This window comes from Ranitomeya variabilis, chromosome 1 (genome assembly GCF_051348905.1).
Source record: "Ranitomeya variabilis isolate aRanVar5 chromosome 1, aRanVar5.hap1, whole genome shotgun sequence".
Taxonomy (NCBI): domain Eukaryota; kingdom Metazoa; phylum Chordata; class Amphibia; order Anura; family Dendrobatidae; genus Ranitomeya; species Ranitomeya variabilis.
The window spans coordinates 51,743,814-51,770,354 of record NC_135232.1 but is presented as its reverse complement, the minus strand read 5'-3'; the positions used below and the strand labels follow the sequence as shown (position 1 = coordinate 51,770,354).

General features: G+C 43.4%; 1 protein-coding gene across 1 annotated transcript in view; it reads left to right on the top strand.

The window, feature by feature from the left end:
* Positions 1–26,541, top strand: part of LOXHD1 (lipoxygenase homology PLAT domains 1) — a 261,656-nt gene that overhangs the window by 8,317 nt on the left and 226,798 nt on the right. Inside the window, exons 2-7 of the mRNA XM_077283599.1 lie at positions 11,883–12,063; positions 13,668–13,823; positions 15,135–15,286; positions 20,604–20,723; positions 20,992–21,156; positions 21,413–21,611. Coding sequence (XP_077139714.1) covers positions 11,919–12,063; positions 13,668–13,823; positions 15,135–15,286; positions 20,604–20,723; positions 20,992–21,156; positions 21,413–21,611 — 937 coding nt within the window. The 5' untranslated portion in view covers positions 11,883–11,918. The remainder of the gene's footprint in view (positions 1–11,882; positions 12,064–13,667; positions 13,824–15,134; positions 15,287–20,603; positions 20,724–20,991; positions 21,157–21,412; positions 21,612–26,541) is intronic.

Below are 26,541 nucleotides of genomic sequence, written 5' to 3'. Positions count from 1 at the left end.
AAAGTGCATGCAAAACTAAGAAGAAAGTTTTGTTACTCTTTCGGTATAGCAGTATATGGTTAAATTACTGGTCTCGTATGAAGCCGAATATAAAACCATCAACATGGCAGCGACGGAAATCTTCAATAGGCTCTTGGCGGCCATGACCATGGGTCCAATCGCTGTATAACACAGCCGGCACCTCGCCAGTAAGGAGTGGGATCACTTCTTGAGCTGCTCCATATTATCCTTTGTCAGGAAGGGGTTAATAACCCCGTGCCTGTCATCGAGAAACTCCCTTGAAACACTGGCTGTGGTATCTCCATATTCAGAAAAGTCCCATCCATCAAAATATGAAAATACACTAAAAAAAATTCAAGATTGCCAAAATTGTGGAGTTTTTTTTAACACAAAAAATGCTGTAACAAGCCATCAAAATGTCATATATACCCCAAAATGGTATCAATAAAAACATCATCTCGTCCCGCAAAAAATAAGATCTCACAGAGCTCCATCAGCAGGAAAATAAAAAATTTGCAGGACACAGAAAATGGCGACTTAACTCCCCAATTTATTTATTTTCCACCACTAAAATAATTAAAAAATTGTACATGTTTGGTATCGCCGTAATTGTAATGACGTGGAGAATCATATTGTAAGGTCATTTTTACCAAACAATGTACTCCATAAAAACAATTCCCAAAAAACAATGTCAGCATTATATTTTTGTTCACAATTTCTCCCCATTTGTTATTTTTCCAGGTTTTCAGTAAACTATGTAGTAAAATAAATGGTGCCATTCAAAAGTACAATTCGTACTGCAAAAAAAAGCCCTCATACGTCTATGGGGACAGAAAAATAAGAAAGTTATGGCTCTGGGAAGCAGGAGGAAAAAAAATGGAAATTAGCAGCGTCGTGAAAGAGTTAACCCCTTTCTGACATCGGGCGTAATAGTACGCTGATGTCGGACTTCCTACCTTTGATGTGGGCTCCGGCGCTGAGCCCACATCTTTCCAGGCACATGTCAGCTGTTTTGAACACCTGACATGTGCCTCTAACAGCCACAGGTGGAATCGCGATCCACCCGCCGCTGTTAACCAGTTAAATGCCGCTGTCAATCTCTGACAGCGGCATTTAACTCGCACTTATGGGAAGCGCGCTTGAAATCCCGCCCAACGGTGACCCCGTCACATGATCGCGGGTCACCGATGGGTTGGCATGACCACCAGAGGTCTCCAGCAGACCTCTATGGTTGCATTAGCCAGATTGCTGGTGGTCAGCGCTCATAGCAAGTGAGCCTTTCTGCTACATAGAGGCGATCTGATTATCGCCTGTATGTAGCAGAGCCGATCGGAAAACTGCAGCTTCTAGTCTCCCATGGAGACTATTAAAGAATGCTAAAAGTATAAAAAAAAATATTTTAAAAATATAAAAAAAATTGAAAAAATATGAAAGTTCAAATCACCCCCCTTTCTCGCCATTCAAAATAAAACAATTTTAATGAAGTCAGACATACACATATTTGGTATCGTCGAGTTCAGAATCGCCCGATCTATCATTATAAAAAATACTTGACCTGATCGCTAAACGGCGTAATGAGAAAAAAAGTCAAAATGCCAGAATTACGTTTCTTTGGTCGCCACTACATTGCAATAAAATGCAATAACAGACGATCAAAATATTGTATGTACACCAAAATGGTATCAATAAAAATGTCAGCTTGGTGCACAAAAAATAAGCCCTCACCCAACCCCAGATCATGAAAAACGGAGACACTACGGGTATTGGAAAATGGCGCCATTTTTATTTTTTTTAACAAACTTTGGATTTTTTTTTTCACCACTTAATTAAAAAAGAACCTGAACAACAGGGAAGCAAAAAATGAAAATGCAAAAATGGAAAATGGCCCCCGGGGGTTAAGGGGTTAAACTGTAACTGCCATTTCAGGAGAACTTGCCGCAGAATGTCTGTGTGTTCCACTAGCTCCTCCCTCCTCCTCCCCATATAACTTCATGAGCACCAACTGTCATCTCCTATCTCGGTAATGGGACGCATCATCATGATCAGTCCTGAATGAGAAAGAAGCGGATTTCTCTGATAAGATATTACGTTTATTATTTTCTGTGTACTATTGATTTATTACTCCACCCTCCCTCCAAAGAAAATGGCGGCTACTCTTTAATCAATGTATAATCAAAAACTTTCTAATATTGTTTCACTTCCTCGTCATTTTCAAGATCTTTGCTTGCTGTAAGATAAATTCGTTTTTATCTTGAGAAGTTGAAAACTTGAGCTAATATGACTTTTAAATGGGAATTACCACCATCATAACAACATCCAGTGAAAATTTCTGACAGTGGCTTACATAGCATGGCGCCACCTGGTGTTCATAGTGTATAGCATTATACACATCCACCTAACGAGCTGAGTGATGGAGGACACACATGCTCAATGTCTCTACCCATGGCCAGTTCTCAGTGATCACAGCAGGGCAACCAACAGAAACAGCTTTCTGCCTGCTTGTCATAAAAAGGAGCAGAGAAGCTAAAGTTGCTTGTAGCATAGCTGAGAAGACTCCCTTTACATTGGAAGCAGGAAGGAATTATATTCTCAGCTGCCAGAGGGGGAAGGAAACTCATTCTGTCCAGTGGCAGTGGCCCATACCTCCCAACCGTCCCGGATCCCGCGGGACTGTCCTGATTTTGACAGTCAGCCCCGGGATCCCGGGCGGGACACTAATGTCCCGCACTACGTGCCTAGGGCAGGGACAATGCAGGGGGCGGCACCTGAGTAGCTTAGGTTTGTGGCTGTTTTTTTTTTCTTATACATGCTGGGTCTCCTCCCGACCGATCCCGCCCCCGCCCCCTGTTTGTGCGGCGCTGCCACGCGGAGGAAGAGAGCCAGCAGCGATCAAGATGAGAGGTCAGCGACTCACTTCCTCCTGTGTGTGCACGGAGCTCCGGCGTCTCCTGCTCTTAGCTGCTATCCCGGCAGAGAAGGAGAGACGGGGGAGGTGCCGGGACAGTGCAGAGCTGTGAGCAGCCGGAGAAACTGAAGAGCTGCAGTGCACATCATGGACAGATCAGCCGCCCCTGCACCACAGAGGAGTGTGTGTGTGTGTGTGTGTGTGTGTGTGTGTGAGATGTGTGATGCTGCATTTGTGTGTGTGTCATGTGTGTATGAGGTATCTGGTGTGTGTGATGGCTGGGTGTGTGTGTGTGATGGCTGGGTGTGTGTGTGTGATGGCTGGGTGTGTGTGTGATGGCTGTGTGTGTGTGTGTGATGGCTGGGGGTGTGTGTGTGATGGCTGGGGGTGTGTGTGTGATGGCTGGGGGTGTGTGTGTGATGGCTGCGTGTGTGTGTGTGATGGCTGCGTGTGTGTGTGTGATGGCTGCGTGTGTGTGTGTGTGATGACTGCGTGTGTGTGTGATGGCTGTGTGTGTGTGTGATGGCTGCATGTGTGATGCATTTGTGTCAAAGCTGCATGTGTTTGTGAGCTGCGTTTGTGATTCTGCGTGTGTATGTGTGATACTGTGTGTGTGATGCTGCATGTGTGTGAGCTGCGTGCCTGTATGTCATTATACAGTATGGAGAACTGTGGCCATAATACAGTATGGAGCATCATGTGGGGTCATAATACAGTATGGAGCATCATGTGCAGTCATTATACAGTATGGAGCATCATGTGCGGTCATTATACAATATGGAGCATCATGTGCAGCCAGTATACAGTATGGAGCATCATGTGCGGCCAGTATACAGTATGGAGCATCATGTGCAGCCAGTATACAGTATGGAGCATCATGTGCGGTCATTATACAGTATGGAGCATCATGTGCGGTCATTATACAGTATGGAGCATCATGTGCGGCCATTATACAGTATGCATGCGGTCATTATACAGTATGGAGCGTCATGTGTGTTCATTATACAGTATGGAGCGTCATGTGTGGCCATTATACAGTATGGGGCATCATGTGTGGTCATTATACAGTATGGAGCACTGTGTGGCCATATTTTTTTGTTTATAACTATTGTATATGAAACAGTGTGATCAGCAGTGCTAAATGGGTGTGCTTGGGACGTGGATATGGGTGTGACTAATTATGAATGGGTGTGGTCAGAGTCGTGGCCTAAAATTTGCCGCGGCGCGCTTCGCGCGCCGCAAACTTTGTCCCTCTTTCCCATCTTCAAAAGTTGGGAGGTATGCCAGTGCCTATCTCTAACAGCGCAGATTAGCAGCAGCACCAAAAGGAACATATGAAGGCAAGAAAAAAATAAAATCTGAAAAAGTCTTTTTTTCATTCTAGGAACATTGAAAATGACTATAAATCATTTATTAAAGAAGCCTTCCGCCTCCTCCTCCTCCACTTCCTCCTCCTTCTCATCCTCTTTGTCCTCTTCCTCCCATCAAAGTTTTTATCCTCTTAATATATTGCAGTCATCATATTATACAGCTCTGTGTACTTGCAATTGCTCATTTACCTTTATACCCAGTGAATTCTTCTCTTTGCTCTATATAGAAACAGGAAGTCTCTTGTTCCTGCTTTTATTATTTTTGCAGTGACTGCTGACTCAAACAGGAAGATTGACCTCCTGTTTTTATATAGAGATTAGAAGCATTCAGCTACTCAGTTTTTAATCACGTGAGCTCATAGATCTAATGGAAAAGAGAAGAATTATCTGGGTAGAAAGGCAAAAGGAGCAATTGTAAGCACACAGTGCTGTATAATATGATGATTGATAAAATATATATTTTTTTAAAACAGTCAGTGAAATATTTTACCTCACAAAATGAATCCACTGTGATCCCCTGCTGTAATGTGAGTATTGTCTTTTGCTTCCTCCCCTGCCCAGGAGTTGTGGTATGTTCCGTACACGGTCAGAAACAGACAATTTTTTAAATGAACTTTCGTTCATGGGAAAACCCCTTTAATGTGACCGGCTTCCTCTGCCTGTAGACACGTCGAGCATCTGCTGTCGGGATCAGCCGAATGATTCACTGCACCTGCATGTAATTCGCACAGGCGCAGTAAATCAGACCGCCACCATCTTTGTGCAGATAGCGGCGGTCACATTAAGGCTAAGTGCACATGTTGCAGAATTGCCGCGGAAATTCCGCCACTCCTGCCGCAGGTAAAACGCATGTGGAATTGGCTTGCGTTTTCCCGCTAAACACTAGCGTTTTACAAGCGATCTCTAGCATTGCTTGGAAAACTGATTGACAGGTTGGTCACACTTGTCAAACATAGTGTTTGACAAGTGTGACCAACGTATTACTATTGATGCTGCCTATGCAGCATCAATAGTAAAAAGATAGAACGTTAAAAATAATAAAAAAAAATAATAAATCGTGATATTCTCACCTTCCAGTGTCCCCGGCAGTCTTCCCACTCCTCGCGATGCTTCCGTTCCCAGTGATGCTTTGCAGCAATGACCTGTGATGACGTGGGTCTCACAAGACCGCTACACCATCACAGGTCATTTTCGCAATGCATTATTGGGAACGGAAGCATCGCGAAGAGCGGGAAGATTGCCAGGGACGCCGGAAGGTGAGAATATCGCGATTTTTTATTTTAATTCTTTTTTTTTTAATAATTATATGGTTCCCAGGGCCTGGAGGAGTCTCCTCTCCTCCACCCTGGGTACCATCCGCACATGATCCACTTACTTCCCGCATGGTGGGCATAGCCACATGCGGGAAGTAAGCGGATCACTGCATTCCTATGTGTGCGGAATCTCCACGATTCCGCACAAAGAATGAACATGCTGCATTTTTTCCCGGAATGTGATTCTGCCGCGGAAAAAAAAACCGCAACATGTGCACAAAAATTGCGGATGCATTCTAATAATAGGATGCTTAATGTATGTGTTTTTTTTCGTGGTTTTATGGCGTTTTTATAGCGAAAAACCGCAAAAAAAAGTGAAAAATCCTGAACGTGTGCACACAGCCTAAAACTACGCATGCGCTTCTCCTGTACAAAGATGGCGGCAGTCAATGAATCATTTGGCTGATCCCGACGGCGGCGTGTTCGCGACGGTGTTCCGCTGGTGGTACCGTGCAAGTGGCTGTATGAGTGTCTGTGTGAGTGAGTGTGTGTGTGTGTGTGGTGCGTACGGCATATAGAGTGTGTGTGTGGTGCATACAACATATACTGTGTGTGTGAGTGTGGTGCATACGGCGTATAGAGTGTGAGTGTGTGTGTGTATGGTGCGTACGGCATGTAGAGTGTGTGTGTGTGTGGTGCATACAACGTATACTGTGTGTGTGTGTGTGGTGCGTACGGCATGTAGAGTGTGTGTGTGTGGTGCATACAACGTATACTGTGTGTGTGAGTGTGGTGCATACGGCGTATAGAGTGTGAGTGTGGTGCATACGGCGTATAGAGTGTGAGTGTGGTGCATACGGCGTATAGAGTGTGTGTGTGTGGTGCGTACGGCATGTAGAGTGTGTGTGTGTGTGTGTGTGGTGCATACAACGTATACTGTGTGTGTGTGGTGCGTACGGCATGTAGAGTGTGTGTGTGTGTGGTGCATACAACGTATACTGTGTGTGTGTGTGTGGTGCGTACGGCATGTAGAGTGTGTGTGTGTGGTGCATACAACGTATACTGTGTGTGTGAGTGTGGTGCATACGGCGTATAGAGTGTGAGTGTGGTGCATACGGCGTATAGAGTGTGAGTGTGTGTGTGTGGTGCGTACGGCATGTAGAGTGTGTGTGTGTGTGTGTGTGTGGTGCATACAACGTATACTGTGTGTGTGTGGTGCGTACGGCATGTAGAGTGTGTGTGTGTGTGTGGTGCATACAATGTATACTGTGTGTGTGAGTGTGGTGCATACGGCGTATAGAGTGTGAGTGTGGTGCATATGGCGTATAGAGTGTGAGTGTGGTGCATACGGCGTATAGAGTGTGAGTGTGTGTGTGTGGTGCGTACGGCATGTAGAGTGTGTGTGTGTGTGTGTGGTGCATACAACGTATACTGTGTGTGTGGTGCGTACGGCATGTAGAGTGTGTGTGGTGCATACAAAGTATACTGTGTGTGTGTGGTGCGTACGCCGTATACAGTGTGTGTTTGTGGTGCGTACAGCGTATAGAGTGTGTGTGGTGCGACGGTGTTCCGCTGGTGGTACTGCGCAATAGGTTGTTACCAGCAGCAGTTTCCATATTGAGACTCCCATCACTTGGGTGTCCCAATATGGCGGTCAGTGAACTTCCTCCGCTTGGAATTCTGGGATACGGTGACATCTGGACAGAAGAGGAAATTAAAACATTACAAGGCAATTGTATAAATAGATATACCTCTAATGTGTTACACTGTGCACACACAGCCTGGACAAGCACTTTCACCCTCCAATACGAAGTGTCACAGAGCTGTGCAGTGGCGTTAGTATGCCGAGCTGGGCAGCGCCTGACCTTTTATAACCTCTGATGTCACACGGCCAGCCAATCACAGTAATGCCACAACCAAGATGGCTACGGCATTACAGTGACTCACAAGCAATCCCCGTATGCTTTTTCACTGCATAATAGGCGCCAAAGATGGAGGGCGGGGATTCTACTTTTACATCGAGCACCGCCAATTATTCACTGAGTAACGAGCACATCCGAGGACTGTGTGATACTCGAGTGATAACCGAGGACGTTCGCTCATCCCTAGTAAATTTACCTCCCTCAAGCTATGTAATAAAAAGCTATGAAAAAGTCATATATCCCCCAATACCTACAAAAACTAAAAAACATAACCAAAGTGTGAAAATGCAATCTGCAGGCTCCAGTGATGTGAGAGTTAAGCAGCGTGATGTTTGCTGGTGTCGCGTGCGCCCCTATAGGGAACGCTGGTTACCGTCCCGAGGAGAAACTGTGTCTCCAAGGAGAGATGACAACACCGAACGTTGTTGTGAAGCGATTAGGACTTTTCTATGGGCTACGAGCCCGGACAGTGTAATGCCGCCTGCTGCCGGGCTGCTCACCTCCAGGGTCTGATCTCCCACCATCACCGACCTTCAAGGTAATGGGCCGGGGGTATCTAAGCTGTACCTAGCCTCCTGTTCATTAGAGGGATAGGTAATATTGACATCTGATCGTTTGGATTTGCAGCGTCTGATCCTACTATTACAAAGAAATAAATGTTATCAGAAAACTTTTGTAACCACTTATCCCATAGAATTACATATTCTCGGGGAGATCTATGTCCGGCCCATAGATCTTAACAGCTCATTTACATATTAAGAAAATCACGGATTCCTCTGGGATAAAACATCAGATCACAGATATCAAGGTATCATTTCATTCAGCTTCCTATGACCTACATGTCCATATAGACGTAGAGGGTTGATCCTACTGACACATTCCCTTTAAGGGTTTGATTCATCATTTGTGGGGGGGGGTTAATTCAGGTTTTTTTTTTAATGTTATTGTATTACTTTACTTTTTCTTTGCACCAAAATGGCATTCGTGGTTCGTGACTTTTTTTGTCCAAATAAAATATGCTTTTTTTTTCTTGTCTTTAATCTTTTCGGCAACTTTTTAATGCAAAAAGTCGAAAAATGTCACATAAATTGCACCTAATTTTCAGACATACACAAATCCCTCCAGTGAAGGGACGGTATGGGGAAACTGGAGTATATCTGTATAAGAATTTAGCAATTTTTTTTTTTAAATTGGAATTGGTGAAACATCTGGAAATCTCAACCCTCATCAACAATGACGGAGATAAAGTTTTCAGTAGACGCGACATGTTCTGCTGATGGGCATCTGCTGGGATAAATTTTTGGATAGATTTCCTCTGGCTTCCCCTAAACCTTTGTAAGCATGACAGGTGACTAATCACATGGTAGTCTTTTTTCTTTTTTTTTCGGCAAAGGCCGCAGACCCTTTATTACACTACTTCTATACCAAATCTTGCATACTGCTTATTCCTGGAATATGAATTTTTGGAAACTGACCAGCAGAACTGTTGTGTGTTTCTGTGAATGATCCTTGTGTACATTGGGGTAGTGTACAGGTATGTGGTCAGGCTAGATTAACCAGAGGGACTTGATCCCTTGTATTTTGACTGTTCTACAGAGAGTTTGGCAGATAAATGTGTACATTGGTTTAGCTGACAAAGGTGGCAGTTTACAAATGCAAATAAATCTGGATAATTTCTCATGTCCAAATATAAGTCAGTAATAGGATACAAATTCTTGCTGCTTTTCTCTACCACTAGGTGGAGCTCTTTGCATATACATTGGAGCCCCCAGTCAGTAGTAAGCTCCAGAGCTCCCTCTAGTGGTGGCTGCAGGCAGCAGAATTTATCATATCCACTCTACATTTATATTGCAGCTCTCTATCAAAAACACACATCTCTGAACTTACAACTTTTAACCCAAAAATAAAGGTTCATTAAGATTGGTTTTTCACTGCTCGAACAGTAAATAATCCATAATCTTACCGCTGACACATTAAGGGATCCATAATCTCACTGCTTATACCACAACAAATCCATAATATTACTGCTCATACAGTAAAGAATCCATAATATTACTGCTCATACAGTAAAGAATCCATAATATTACTGCTTGCACAGTAAAAATCCAAAATCTGACTACTCATCAGTAAAGAATCCATAATATTACTGCTTATACAGTAGAAAATCCATAATCTCATGGCACGCACAGTAAAGAATCCATAATCTCACTTCTCATACAGTAAAGAATAAATAATCTCACTGCTCGTACAGTAAAGAATCCGTAATTTTACTGCTCATACAGTAAATATTCCATAATCTCACTACTCACAGTAAACAATCTATAATCTCACTACTCATACAGTAAAGAATCCATAATCTCACTACTCATACAGTAAACAATCTATAATCTCACTAGTTCGCACAGTAAAGAAGCCATGATCTTACCACTCACACAGTAAAGTATCCATGATCTCACTACTCATACAGTAAAGAATCCATTGTCTCATTGCTCGCACAGTAAAGAATCCATAATATTACTGCTCATACAGTAAAGAATCTATATTCTCACTACTCATACAGTAAAGAATCTATACTCTCACTGCTCACACAGTAAAGAATCCATAATCTCACTGCCCTTATAGTAAAGAATCCATAGTCTTACCACTTACAAAGTGAGGAATCCATAATCTCACTGCTCATACAGTAAGGAATCTATAATCTCACTTCTCGCACAGTAAAGAATCCATAATTTCACTACTCATACAGTAAGGAATCTATAATCTCACTTCTCGCACAGTAAAGCATCCATAATTTCACTACTCATACAGTAAAAAATCTATAATCTCACTGCTCACACAGTAAATAATCTATATTACTGCTCACACAGTAAAGAATCCATAGTCTTACTGCTCACACAGTAAGGAATCTATAATTTCACTTCTCGCACAGTAAAGAATCCATAATCTCCCTACTCATACAGTAAAGAATCCATAATCTCACTGCTCGCACAGTAAATAATCCATAATCTCACTACTCATACAGTAAAGAATCCATAATCTCACTACTCATACAGTAAAGAATCCATAATTTCACTGCTCACACAGTAAAGAATCCATAATCTCACTGCTCACACAGTAAATAATCCATAATCTCACTACTCATACAGTAAAGAATCCATAATCTCACTGCTCATACAGAAAATAATCCATATTATTACTGCTGACACAGTAAAGAATCCATAATCTCACTGCTCATACAGTAAATAATCCATAATATTATTGCTCACACAGTAAAGAATCCATAATCTCACTACTCATACAGTAAAGAATCCATAGTCTCACTGCTCACACAGTAAATAATCCATAATCTCACTACTCATACAGTAAAGAATCCATAATCTCACTGCTCATACAGAAAATAATCCATATTATTACTGCTGACACAGTAAAGAATCCATAATCTCACTGCTCATACAGTAAATAATCCATAATATTATTGCTCACACAGTAAAGAATCCATAATCTCACTACTCATACAGTAAAGAATCCATAGTCTCACTGCTCTCATAGTAAAGAATCCATAATCTCACTACTCATACAGTAAAGAATCCATAGTCTCACTGCTCACACAGTAAAGAATCCATAGTCTCACTGCTCACACAGTAAAGAATCCATAATCTCACTACTCATACAGTAAAGAATCCATAGTCTCACTGCTCGCACAGTAAAGAATCCATAATCTCACTACTCATTCAGTAAAGAATCCTTAATATTATTGCTCACACAGTAAAAAATCCATAATCTCACTACTCATACAGTAAAGAATCCATAATCTCACTACTCATACAGTAAAGAATCCATAATCTCACTGCTTGCACAGTAAATAAGGCATAATATTACTGCTCGCACAGTAAATAATCCATAATATTACTGCTCATACGGTAAAGAATCTATAGTCTCACTGATTGCTCAGTAAAGAATCGCAGTCTGTGATGATGACTAAACCTTCTTTCTCCTAGACATAGGGGATGCCTCCTTGTCATCTTTGCTGGCCTTGGTGTGGAAAGATTATCAGGGTATGTGCACACGCTGAGTATTTGCAGATTTTTCTGCACCTATAACCAGAGTATTGTCAGAAAAACGCTACATAAAATACACTGGTTTTCGTCACATTTTCACGTGCGTTCTTGATGTTTTTCTTACTTGTGTTTTTTTTTCTTATTCATTTAATGAGTGAAAAACGCTGAGGGATTTCAAGAGCTGCAGATTTGAAAAAAATGCCTTCATGGTTCAAAACTTGGTGAAAACACAGTGTGTGAATAAACCCTTAGAAAGATCCCTGTACTGTCCCTTCACATACTGTATTCCTCACCGTGTTCAGGATCTCTGCTTGCTGTCAGTTAATAGAAGACAATCCTGTTAGAGTTACTATCATTTATAAAATCTGTTCTAGGAAGAAGACGGATATTAAATTATCAAAATCCTGAAAATGCCGACACAGGTCCAGTATTATAACTCTTCGCCCTCGGTCACCGGCATTCTACAGCCACAAAACGCTCCTGGATCTTTTGGGGCTGTCAGACCCCGAGATGTCTACCCTGCTGCCACAGTGCCACGGATCCGTCCTGCTACTGGTAAGATATCAATAAAAGGGAAATAACACAAAAAATATTCTTGTCAAAAATTTTAAAGGGAGTGTCACCACTGGAACTGACAGTATAAACTAAGCACATAGACTTACAGACAATACAGCCCTTATAAAAAGTGCACCTTTAATGCTCTAATCGCTGCCTCCATTATGCAGAAAATGGAGTTTAATCAAACATGTTAATGAAGGTGCTCAGTGCACTGTGGGTGTGACCAAGAGACTCTGTGCATTGTGGGTGTGACCAAGAGGCTCAGTGCACTGTGTGTGTGACCAAGAGACTCTGTGCATTGTGGGTGTGACCAAGAGGCTCAGTGCACTGTGGGTGTGACCATAAGGGATAGTGCACTGTGGCTGTGACCAAGAGGCTCTGTGCACTGTGGCTGTGACCAAGAGGCTCAGTGCATTGTGGGTGTGACCAAGAGGCTCAGTGCACTGTTCCACTGGGTTTTCATGCCCAGTCTCTCTCACTGGTGATTAACAGCGCTGCCTTGCCTGGAGCGAGCGCTATCTGCAGAAAAAGCTTAAGAGAACAGGAGCTGTCAATCACCAGTGAGGGAGGCAGGGAATGCAAAACCAGGGGAAAGGTGCACTGAGCGTCTTAGCCACACCAAGGGTGCACCAAGCAACCTAATTAGCATATTTAATTACATTTTTAATTTCAGTTGAAAAGCAATTAGAGCAATAAATGTATGTAATGTATGTACACAGTGACTGCACCAGCAGAATAGTGAGTGCAGCTCTGGAGTATAATACAGGATGTAACTCAGGATCAGTAATGTAATGTATGTACACAGAGACTGCACCAGCAGAATAGTGAGTGCAGCTCTGGGGTATAATACAGGTTGTTACTCAGGATCAGTATAGGATCAGTAATGTATGTATACAGTGACTGCACCAGCAGAATAGTGAGTGCAGCTCTGGGGTATAATACAGGATGTAACTCGGGATCAGTAATGTAATGTATGTACACAGTGACTGCAACAGCAGAATAGTGAGTGCAGCTCTGGAGTATAATACAGGATGTAACTCAGGATCAGTAATGTAATGTATGTACACAGTGACTGCACCAGCAGAATAGTGAGTGCAGCTCTGGGGTATAATGCAGGATGTAACTCAGGATCAGTACAGGATCAGTAATGTAATGTATGTGCACAGTGACTGCACCAGCAGAATAGTGAGTGCAGCTCTGGAGTATAATACAGGATGTAACTCAGAATCAGTAATGTAATGTATGTACACAGTGACTGCACCAGCAGAATAGTGAGTGCAGCTCTGGGGTATAATGCAGGATGTAACTCAGGATCAGTACAGGATCAGTAATGTAATGTATGTACACAGTGACTGTACCAGCAGAATAGTGAGTGCAGCTCTGGAGTATAATACAGGATGTAACTCAGGATCAGTAATGTAATGTATGTACACAGTGACTGCACCAGCAGAATAGTGAGTGCAGCTCTGGGGTATAATGCAGGATGTAACGCAGGATCAGTACAGACATACCTGGTCCTGAACAGCAGTGATCTTTGAGGTTGTTTCCTGTGTCTTCATTTCATGATGCTATAGTTTCACAATTCACTTCTTCTTTCTCAGGGTTTCAGTTTAGAGACACCTCCCCGCCCCGCGGTAAGCCAGTGTGGAGTGATTCTCGCAAATCGGAATATTGGACAAACTCCCTACGGAGATATAAAGTGAACCTCAATCATAGACCTGTGGAGTCGGTGCTCAGTAAGAGGGCTCCGTTTGCAGGTAATAACACAACTGCTGTCATCGGCATAGGAACTAATCATGGAACTGGTAATTCTCTGCTCCCGTCTAGATAAATACCTTTGATTTTTTAGTCCATATGCAGGAAGAAGTAGCAGCTGCTCAGATCATATCGAATTGAGTGGGATCTAAGGCCAAAAATCACATTTTGTTTGCCCTTACCCTCCCATAAAGCAATGAACATGCTGGTTGATAAGCCATTGTATGATGTGACAGTCATTCACATATTGGAATGGTCAATATTTACTGTACATCAGAAATAAGTCGTCAATGGATTGGGGAGGTCTGGGGCTACGTTTAGTTAATTTCTCATTTTCCATTTCGGCTCTTTAAACAACTTTGAAATACAGAGTTCCTTTGTCTAATTGCCAACCATTAACAAATGAATAGAAACAAAGCCCCACCTTCGAGGAACAAGGAACAGTAAAAGGTCCTAGGATGCAAGAGCGACTCATTACACAAGCCAGCATGCGTTGGAAGATAGGTTTAAAGGAGTTGTCCGGTGAAAAAAAAGCCATCACCTATCAACAGGATAGGTGATAACTTATTGATCAGTGGGGGTCCTATCACGGGGACCTGCACCAATCAGCAGAATGGGGAATTATTATCCAAAACTGGTCACTTTTGGTGATTGACAGCAGTCAGGGAGGAGTATATATAAGGAAGAAGGCATCAATTACTGGGTAGGACCTCTTACTGGACTCTGAAACCCAGTGAGCAGGGATATAAATCAAAGGGATTTTCCAGGAATGTGTAAAAGTTGTAAAAGCATAAAGGTATGTCTTAAAATAAAGGAATATCCATTTCATAACCTTTAAATCTTCCTCTACCGATCCCCAGCTTCTGCAGTCATGTGCCATTCATGTCTCTGCTAAGACCAGTGATTGGCTGTAGTGGTCATGTGACAGGTAGACAGGACACTTCCACAAGCAGTAGAGGTGGAGCGACAAGAGATTCAGAGGGGCAATAATTACTTTTTTTAATTATTTTATACTTTCCTTATTCTTTGAAAAATCCCAGAAAACCCTTTTTAATAAAGTACAAGGTATACTGAAACTTTTCCAAGCTATCAATCTTCCCAGCACCTTCCAGGTGCAGCACAAGAGAAGTGTTAGCGGAAGGAGTGTTGAGGTTGGAGAACAGTCATATGTCATTGGTTCATTGGAGACCTTAAGTAGTGGTGAGACAAGTAGACATCTTTCTATATTTGAAAATCATCATGACCGGCCCACAAACCTGATAATATAAGATAGTAAGGAACCATAAAGTAACTCATTTCTTTTTACTCATCAGCACGGACCATGAGCGCCAACTCTGGTGGATATCGATATAAAAATGGGCACATGGATACCCTCCCTACATACAGCTCCATGAACGACCCTCATTTATACGATTACTACTCTAAGAAATTTGGGCTGCAGGTTAACACACGGCCCTCCACTAGTGTGAGTATTTTACGTGGGAGGAGAACATTATTAGAGGGTCAAACTGTACGCTCAATTGAAAGGTGACTTCCACGTCCATCTCGACCTCCCTAAAGTCCTCTCTCCGGACTCCACCCTACCCAGGAACGCTCAGCCCGGCCTAGGGGTTTATCTCCATGTCAAACTAATGGATCGGCCATTGACATTCCACAGGCTGGATCCTTTAAGGGTATGTGCACACGTCAGGATTTCTTGCAGAAATTTTCCTGACAAAATCCGGACATTTCTGCCAGAAATCCGCATACTTTTTTTGCGCGTTTTTTACGCATTTTTGTGCCATTTTTTTTTGCTGATTTTTTGCGGAATTTTTGCGTTTTTCTCCTGACACTCCAAATTCATGGGAAATCCGCAAAAAATCTGCAAAAATAATGAACATGTTGCTTCTTTTTCCGGATTGCTTTTTTTTTGCGGAAAAAAACACATTTGCACAAAAAATGCGGAATGCATTCTAAATGATAGGATGCATAATGTATGCATTTTTTATGCGGTATTATAGCGTTTTTATCGGGGAATTCCGCAAAAAAAAAAAAAAATAAAATCCTGAAGAAATCCTGACGTGTGCACATACCCTGAGAGTCAGGAGGCCCCAATACACATTGGATGTTTGACCAATCCTGACGAAATTCCTGGGTTCCATTGATTTTTATCTACTGTGTATCAGGGCTTTTAGTAACCTGAATGCCATTCAGCTAGTAGTCACACATACTAAAAGCTCACAGACATAAAAACAGGACTTAAAAATCCTCCCGAAAATTGAAAAAAAATCACAGAGAAAAAAGCAGAGATGATTACCTGCTGAAGCCTCCAAACAAATACACCAGCAGGATGCAGCGGACCCGATTAATGATGGCAACAACACAGGTGCAAAAAATACCGATGAAACAACCACTTTCTATCCAGTATTGGCTGTTTGGCATTAGCATACCTCCCAACTTTCGGGGAAGGGAAAGAGGGACAAAGTCAGCGGCGCGTGTAGTGGCAAATTTTAGGCCACACCCATTTCACAACTAGCCACGCCCCAACCACACCCATTTAGCACTTCTGATCACAATGTTTCGTTAACAATGATTATGAACAAAAAAATATGGCCACACACGACGCTCCATATTGTACAATGGCCACACACGACGCTCCATACTGTACAATGGCCACACACGACGCTCCATACTGTACAGTGGCCACACACGACGCTCCATACTGTACAATGGCCACACACGACGCTCCATACTGTACAATGGCCACACACGATGCTCCATACTGTACAATGGCCACACACGATGCTCTATACTGTACAGTGGCCACACACGACGCTCCATACTGTACAATGGCCACACACGACGCTCCATACTGTACAGTGGCCACACACGACGCTCCATACTGTACAGTGGCCACACACGACGCTCCATACTGTACAGTGGCCACACACGACGCTCCATACTGTACAGTGGCCACACACGACGCTCCATACTGTACAATGGCCACACACGATGCTCTATACTGTACAGTGGCCACACACGACGCTCCATACTGTACAATGGCCACACACGATGCTCTATACTGTACAGTGGCCACACACGACGCTCCATACTGTACAGTGGCCACACACGATGCTCTATACTGTACAGTGGCCACACACGACGCTCCATACTGTATAATGGCCACACACGACGCTCCATACTGTACAATGGCCACACACGACGCTCCATACTGTACAATGGCCACACACGATGCTCTATACTGTACAATGGCCACACACGATGCTCCATACTGTACAACGGCCACACACAATGCTCTATACTGTACAATGGCCACACACGACGCTCCATACTGTATAATGGCCACACACGACGCTCCATACTGTACAATGGCCACACACGACGCTCCATACTGTACAATGGCCACACACGATGCTCTATACTGTACAATGGCCACACACGACGCTCCATACTGTACAATGGCCACACACGATGCTCTATACTGTACAATGGCCACACACGACGCTCCATAGTGTACAATGGCCACACACGACGCTCCATACTGTACAATGGCCACACACGATGCTCTATACTGTACAATGGCCACACACGACGCTCCATACTGTACAATGGCCACACACGACGCTCCATACTGTACAACGGCCACACACAATGCTCTATACTGTACAGTGGCCACACACGACGCTCCATACTGTACAATGGCCACACACGACGCTCCATACTGTACAGTGGCCACACACGACGCTCCATAGTGTACAATGGCCACACACGACGCTCTATACTGTACAATGGCCACACACAATGCTCTATACTGTACAGTGGCCACACACGACGCTCCATACTGTACAGTGGCCACACACGATGCTCCATAGTGTACAATGGCCACACACGACGCTCCATACTGTACAATGGCCACACACGACGCTCCATACTGTACAGTGGCCACACACGACGCTCCATAGTGTACAGTGGCCACACACGACGCTCTATACTGTACAATGGCCACACACGACGCTCCATAGTGTACAATGGCCACACACGATGCTCCATACTGTACAATGGCCATTGGCCACATTATGCTCCATACTGTATAATGGCCCCACATGATGCTGCGTACAGTATACTTGCCCCAGGTGATGGTCCATACAGTATAATGGCGCCACATGAAGCTTTGTACAGTATAATGGCCCCACACGATGCTGGGTGCAGTATAATGGCCACACATGGTTACCCCACCCCCATCATTGCCTTCTCCATCACTACACACAAACACCTTTCACCGTGCTCCCTCGCAGCAGCCGGCAGCTTCCACTCCCACGGCGCTGAATGGTGTCATCCAGCTGCACCGCTGACTGCTCACGTCGCTGCAGCTGTGATACGCCACTGATAAAGACCTCCGTGTCTCCTGTGCCAGTCAGTGTCAGAGTGAGGAGCAATATCTGCTCTGATCTGACACAGCCAGCGTCCGCTCCGTACACCTCGTACACATGCGACTCCGCTCCATACACCTTGTACATACACGACTCTGCTCCATACACCTTGCACATGCGGCTCCGCTCCGTACACACACGGCTCCACTCCATACACCTCATACACACACGGCTCCACTCCGTACACCTCGCGCACACACACGGCTCCACTCCGTACACCTCGCACACACACGGCTCCACTCCGTACACCTCGTACACACACGGCTCCGCTCCGTACACCTCGTACACACACGGCTCCGCTCCGTAAACATTGCACACGCTGCTCTGCGCCGTATACCTTGCACACACACGGCTCCGCTCCGTACACCTCAGACACATACGGCTCCTCTCCGTACACCTCGTACACACACGGCTCCGCTCCGTACACCTCGTACACACACGGCTCTGCTCCATACACCTTGCACATGCGGCTCCGCTACGTACACCTCATACACATACGGCTCCACTCCGTACACTCCGTACACACATGGCTCTGCTCCATACACCTTATACACACACGGCTCCGCTCCGTACACCTCGTACACACACGGCTCTGCTCCATACACATTGCACACGCTGCTCCGATCCATACACCTTGTACACACACGACTCTGCTACATCCACACTGTAAACACCTCCTGCCCTCACACATGCTTACCTTCCAGCGTCATGACAACCAGCAGTGTCCTGTACACGGAGGTCCTCCCGATCATGTGACCCCCTGACTCCTCCCATCCTGTGACTTCATCACAGGTCCTGAGCCTGTGCGCACAGAGCAGCCAATATGCTGCAGTTCTCTAGTCTGCGGGCGGGTGCAGGGGCTTAGGGACTGGGTGATATGTACACCTCCCAACCAGTGCGGGACAACTAATGTACCTCCCGGGATCCCGGGGCTGACTGTCAAAGTCAGGACAGTCCCGCGGGATCCGGGACGGTTGGGAGGTATGCATTAGTGCACAAAAAGATAAACGATAATAGTCTGTATGTGGCATTGTTCACACAAGCAGGCTATGTGCACACGTCAGGATTTTGTCAGGATTTTGTCAGGCTTTTTCATCAGGTTTTGTAGCCAAAACCAGGAGTGGGTTTCTAAATGCAGAAGTGGTGCATATGTTTCTATTATACTTTTCCTCTAATTGTTCCACTCCTGGTTTTGGCTACAAATCCTGAGGAAAAATCCTACAGTTTACAGAGCCATCTTGGTCCGACTGCGCCCTGCAAGATAAAGTGCAAAAAAAAAAAAAAAAACACATATCAATGTATGTAAGGTATTAGTTTATATTGGGGCCTCAATACGTAAGCTGGCAACCCGCGTCAAGGGTCCTTACATTTTGCCAGTCTTAACGCTAAACATTGAGTTTGGAGGCTTCAGCAGGTAATCATCTCTGCTTTTTTCTCTGTGATTTTTTTAGTCACACATACTACTAAATACACAAAACAAAAGGAACACTAAACCGGGAACATGCCAAAAATGTAGACATTTCCCAGTCATTCCTTACTTCACTTCCCCCTTTTTTGATCCAATTTTATATCATATTACAATGAAAACTGAGAAATCTTCCATGAAATCTCCATCTTCTCTATGTCTGAGGAGACCAGCCATGATCCCCTCTATCTTCCATCTCTCCACTGTCTAGTGTTAGACACCTGGCTGCAGCAGGAGCCTCTCCCTCTGTTCCTATGTGCAGGGATATAAAAGCTTCCTAGGCCCCACCTCTTGGCTGTGCTGGGCTGGGTCTCAACTGGTAATTAGCGGAACAGGTAATAAATTGAAAACTGAATGTTTTAGGTTTCAGGATCATACAGAAAGTTGTAGACTCCCAGTGAAAGCAACTGAGTTCCCTCTTTAATTAAGGGTTAATGTTCCTTTAAAGGGAGACTGTAACCCCACAAAATGCATTATAAATAAGCTATACCATGACCTAGAGGCCTTAGCCCCTATAAAAATAATACTAGCATCTGTTACGGTTACATAGGCTAAGAAATTAACTTTTAATTCGAATGCAAATGAGGGGGATTCGGTGCACCTTTGACCTGGCCAAGAGTTCCTTTTGGGGCTCAATCAGTCATCTGTACAAATCGGTCCGTGCGCATACAGCAATGCACGGACTGGCTGCGGGTCTCCCAACCACACCGTGGCAGCTTCTATGAGGCTGTCACCCTTGGGTTTGGAGACCCGCGGCCAGTCCGTGCATTGCCATCCCAGATCAGACCGATTTGCACGGACGTCTGAATAAGTCTTAAGAAAGGAAATAGATTTTCAGGAACGTTTTGTATCTGTAGTGAAAGGTTCTTCATGTTGTCTTTTCTTAGAAGCGTGCTTTCAGCGCCTCGTCCACCAGATCGCGGCCTGGATCTACAGCGGTAAAGCAGGTGCGGTACAAGGTGACAGTAAAGACTGGTGATAAGAATCGATGTGGGACCAGTGCCAGGGTAAGACGTGATACCTGGAATTACATCCCCAAACATGAATCTATCATTTGGTGCTTCAGCTCCTGATTTTTCCTCTTTGGTGCCACCATTTCCAAACCAAGAAAATAATGAAACTTTGCAATTTTTTGGAACATTTTTATGCATGTAGAATTTTTTTTGAAATTTTGCAAAACAATTTTTATCTGTTCCTTCAATGAGTTAAGAAAATAGTCAGTAGTATGATGTAATGTGACATATTGGTGATATTAATACTAAGGTTGTGTCCCAGGTGTATATACAGATGAAGGGAACCAAAGGAAAACTTAACAAGACGCAGCTCTATAAGAAGCCGGGTCCGGACAAAGATTCTCAATTTAAATTCAGTAAAGGATCAACCCACGTGTTTAACATTTACGGGCCCGAAATCGGGGACATCAAGAACGTCACGCTGGAGGTGAGTGTGGGGATAGCTGGAACTCTGCGAGAATGATATACCCTCAGACCCTCAGCTCATTTTTTTTCCACTTTGGTGTAGTTTTCTATTTCTGTAAAAAAAATAAAAATAAAATCCAATTACATTTATTGCTTCATTGGGTTTAGGCTTGAATCGTTAGAATATCTTAAATAAGGTGAATTCTTTTCAAAGAAGTCTCCTCCGTCATTGTTACTAATCGGACTGCGGATTCTGATTAATCTCTGATTTTGTGCAGCACGACGGCCTAGAGCAGCAGCACGCCTGGTATGTGGATGAAGTCTCTGTTACCAACACAAGCTGTGACAAGACCTGGCATTTTCCTTGCCGGAGGTGGTTTTCTCTGTACCATACAGATTGCCAGCTCAGCCGCACATTAACACCGAGCAATAAAAGCTCCGCTCATCAGCTGGACGGCAAACCAGGAGATCACACCGGTAGGAAGACGCCGCCATTATTATTGTACACAAATATCAGACATGCATAGCCATTAAAAAAAAAAAATGCCCACAGGAAAAACAACTACAGCCATGAATGCCCACAGGAAAATTGCCCCAACAGGAAATTGTCCACAAGGAAAGTTGCCCACACAGAATATTGTCCACATAGACAAAATAACAAGTTATCACCTCCCCACCGATCTGTAATATGTTATATCGCTCCAGAGCCTGTGTCCAATGTGACCCCGGTTGTACCGATATAACCTTATTATCAGGTTGGGACTGCTGATTCTTTGTTCTTCCCAAAGATAAGCTGCCGCCTTAGATGTCTGGCAGCGGCTCTCTCATAGAGACGGCAGACCGAGAGCTCCTGTGTATGAGAGAGTCGGGCGAGTTGGCTTCTGGCTGAACCGTTGTTTGGATGATGACAGCTACCTAAAGAGTATGGTGGGCTTAAGCTTTGGAGGGTAATTGCAGAGTACCTTCTGTAGGTAATTTTCTTCATTGCTGCTGTTAAAAAATAATAAAGGAAGGAAAAAATAGTCTAATGGAAAAATAGAAGCATGTTTATATTATAGGCCGTAGGAATCTACAAGTCAACGGAGAGAAAAATTCTGTCCAACGATCCAAGTATATAGACTTGAGTGAAATCTGTGTAGAGATCATGTCCAAGTAGCTTGTTTGTATGAAATGGAAAAATGGCTTATGTTAGATTCACATGACCCTTGTCACTACGTCGAGGTTTTCATTGGAGTTACCGAAAAATTATCACCCAGAGGGAACGGTAACAGAACCCCGGTGTAGTCATTCCCTTAAGTGGAGCCTACGGAGGTACGGTGTAGGCAGCGTGGCTTCCATCCTGGCAGTGTTCGATTTTTTCCAATGAGTTTAATTGTATTTTTGTGCATGTCGGAAAAAGATGAATACTGTGAGGATGGAGGCCATGTGAGTACACAATGGCTCCATTCACGCTACATCAGGGCCGTTTCAGGCTTCCCGTCGAAATACAGTTTTTCAGAGGTTCCATTAATGTGAACCTAGCCTTAATACGCACCCACAGGAAGGTCTTGTGTCGCCATATTGCCTTCGTATTGCATCTCAATTGACACCAATCAATCATAAAAGTTTTAAACCCAGTAAAAAATGTCTTGTGGAGCCCATGCCTGGAAGGGCTCATGGCATATGGGGGTACAACATAATATTAGCTAGAGGATATGATTGTTATGGCCGATTGATGCCTATGGGCATATAACAGTCTATGGGTGCTGTACACGAGACCTGAATCTCTTACATATCACCCCTGTAGCCACTACTATAACCTGCCCGGTATATTCACATGTTTACATGTCATTGTGCGTCTTATAGGAAACACGAGCTGTGTATATATGTTACATGGCAAGCTGCGGAGCCATGGGTCAAATTACTACACAAAAGGAAAATCTCCTTCATTAAAAGTTTCCATAGAGTAGTAATCTAATTGGCAGAAGAAAAAAAGAAGAAGAGAGAGTGAGGGCCGATTTAGACAAGCCAATAATCGGAAACGAGCTTTCCTCAGTCAGTGAAAATCCTATGAACAAGCAAACATTCTTTGGTTGGGTGAAATAAGTTTTAAGCATCCATTGGTCTCGGCAGCACATCGTTCTGTGTAAGTAAGAAGTGTGCTGCCGATAACATAATTTTCAATTTGCACAGAACAATTGTGTGATTGTTGGGTCTAAACAACTTGGTTGTACTCGTTCGGTGAGAGATCAGGTCTAAATATTGAGAAAGAAGGGTCATCAGATATATAGGCCTACTTAGACCCTAATTTCCCGACAAACTTTAATTTACGAGTTAATTCCCGGCAAACAAGTAAAGTCAACTACATCCTTGAATTGGATGCATACGTATTGTATAAAGCTGATGATTTTCCCGACACCATTGGCCAAGTCTTCATTTGGTGGTTTATCATTCTCATAATGGTCATATATATGTAGATTTCCAATGATGAGGGGTAACCATTTTCTGTTCGAAAATTTCTATTCAGTTTCTTTTTTTAAGCTGATAGTCATGAAATCCATATGAAGGTCCAAGATCTTTATCCAGAATATACAAAGTCCCATCTCATACGTAGAGCTTTGTGCCAGACACCTGTCATAGCAGCGGCTTCAAGAGTTTGTTAATTGAAAACAAATTATAAGGTGCCTAGTGGGGGTCCGACTTCGGGGACCTGCTGAGATAAATTGCTGGGTGCGATGAGAACAGGTAGAGAGTGTCTATGCTGATTCAATCCAAGGGAGGGTAATAATGCCAGGGAAGACATATTGGGCCTGATTCATTATTGCATTTGTGTCTTTTTTTATGTCTAGATTTTTCTTTTGCATCTCATCGTTCTTTATTTATTTAAAGGCAATTTTATATGCGTTTCTATGTTTTTTGGTGGGCTTGCTTTTTATTTTCCAGATGTTTACACGCAATTCATCTATTGCGACTTTTTCAAAAGGTAAAAATTTTTTGGAACAAATGTACTCCCCCCTGGAGTGATTTTATGCATACATTTTGCAGCATTTTATTATAACGTGCATTTTTTTTTTTTTAAATTAAGGTTGCAAAAAAGGTTAAATGGAAAAATAAAGAGCATTTTTTATTTTTCAAAAATTCATGAATGATGTGTGCCATTTTGAAAAATTTGGTGCAAGAAAAAAAAAAAGTCAACGAGAACCTCAAGACAAATCGGTCCCATTGTTTGCTAATCATACCCATTGCTTGGTAATAATAAGGACTCCACAGCATTTGTCTGCTGAGCCTCTATGCCATTGGCACTTTCTGGGTGGCAATGTCCGTCAGATGCAAAATTTAAGACCCACATACTAATGTTGGTCAGACCCACTGATATCGACAAGTTTGGCTAACAGTCTAATGTGTATAGGGGCGGTAAGGATTCGACATGGTATGACTGCCAATACTTTTGTTCTCTGTGAGTCTGGAGTCGGAGAGTCAGCTAGATAACTGCCAGCTGAACCATTCACCAAACAATTTGTTTAGCCAATAATTGTATTAAAGTATATGGGGGGCTTGTTTAGATCAAGAAAATATAAATGAGGCCATCAAATAATCCATAGAAAAGACCATTTTGAAGAACAATAAAGTTGCGGTCATGAATAGACATAATAAATAAATCACTAAGCCATCGTCAGTAGTCACTGATCCATGATGCCCGGTTTCCTGATGGCAAAAGTCTTAGAAAGTAATTCCTACCGGTGAAGGAACCTTAGCTGAATCTTCCTGGTCTCCTATTGTAAAACCTCAACAATAAAAGGTAACTTTAGCTTTTTGCTTGGGGCAGAAGTGTAGAAGCAGCAAAGGTTGTTCCAGTAATCGATTCCTTGGGGTTCTCCAGGCCTCTCAATCTGACACATTCTTTTGAGGCACTTTGACTCCTTGTGAGCTTCATATTTTTTTAAAGAACTCATTAAGACTGAGAGGCATCTTATTTCTCAAGCACCGTGGTTAAATATCATACGTCAGTCTTGAGGACCTTTCTCCTCCGGGGCTCTCCCGAGAGAACTGCCTAGAAAGCTCTCTTGATTTGACTTGAGTAGTATTATCTAATGGCTTTTATCAATGTGATCTGACGCAACCACTGGTACTTGACCTGTGCGAGGAGATACATTACTGACACCTGTGATGTGGTGGCGGAAGAAACGACGGGAGAGTCAACGGACTGGTATGAGCTAAAAATTTCTTTGAATGTGAACTTGGATGAGGCTTTTTGCCATGCTTTCCTAAAACTCTTTAGTGGGACTTATAGGTTGCATGTTGTTACTATCTCCTATGCATCAAGCTGCAATAAGGGACACCCGGTATGTAGATGTTCCTCCTGTATTAGTAGTAATTACGTGGCTGTAGCTGTTATGGGTCCATCCTTCTGGGTGAGATGTTGAGTCACAGGGTTTTAGAGTTAGCATTTCTGCCAGGTTCCTTTCTTTACACCGTGTTGTGATGTTTCAGCTTAGATGGAATGATATTGCAGACAAAATCAGGCAGAAGCAAGAATCAAAGATAGTAAGCTAGAAATTAGGGGTGAGTAACACTTACTTAGGTTTGCCTCCACAAGTACCTAGTTATGGCCAAAGAGGAGTATATAAAATGCTCCACCATGCACTGAGTGGTTGTAGTCCATCTCAGGAGAAAGAGATAAGCCCTCCTGAGTGAGGGAGCCACCATTAGAGGTCAATGATTGTTACCACAGAGAGGAACATAGAAGCTTATTCCTGGCCATGAGGTGTGCCACACAAGACGTGTCAGAAGCCTAAGTGTGAAGAGAAATACCAAAGCAAAAACAGCTCTGATAATGCCACCCTCCTGGGGCTTTTGGGGAGGTATTTTGGGCTGCACTATGATGTTTGGTGCTTCTTAGAAAGTATCTGCCTACTTTTGCATAATGTGCTGAACTGTCGAAAAAAGACATGGACCGCACATCCAAAAATCATACGCTGATCTAATGCTGCTAGGCAAAAATTGTCAAAATTGAACATGATGTTCTTAGTTTAACATTCTGATCAGACTGTAAAGAGCTCACTTTAGGGCGAACCTCTCAGTGGGTCCCTAACTTATTAAGGCTTTAACCCCTTAATGACCACATATACGCCTTTTAACAGTGGCAGTTAAGGGTACTTATTCCTCAACACCGCATTTTAACATCCCCCAGCATCGGAAAATCTTCAGGGTCTCAGCCTTAGGGTTGGCGTTAAGGTTGGGGTTGTGTTAGGGTTAGGGGTGTGTTAGGGTCAGAGTTAGAGTTGGGGTTTTTCAAAAGTAAAAAAAAAAAATAATAATGACAATATGATGGCTAGTGTTTAGTGCAAGTGCTTGCTACTGGAGTTTGCATTGGGTGCTCAGGTATGAGTGGATGCCCAATTGTATTTTTTGGGTGTCCAACAGCTGA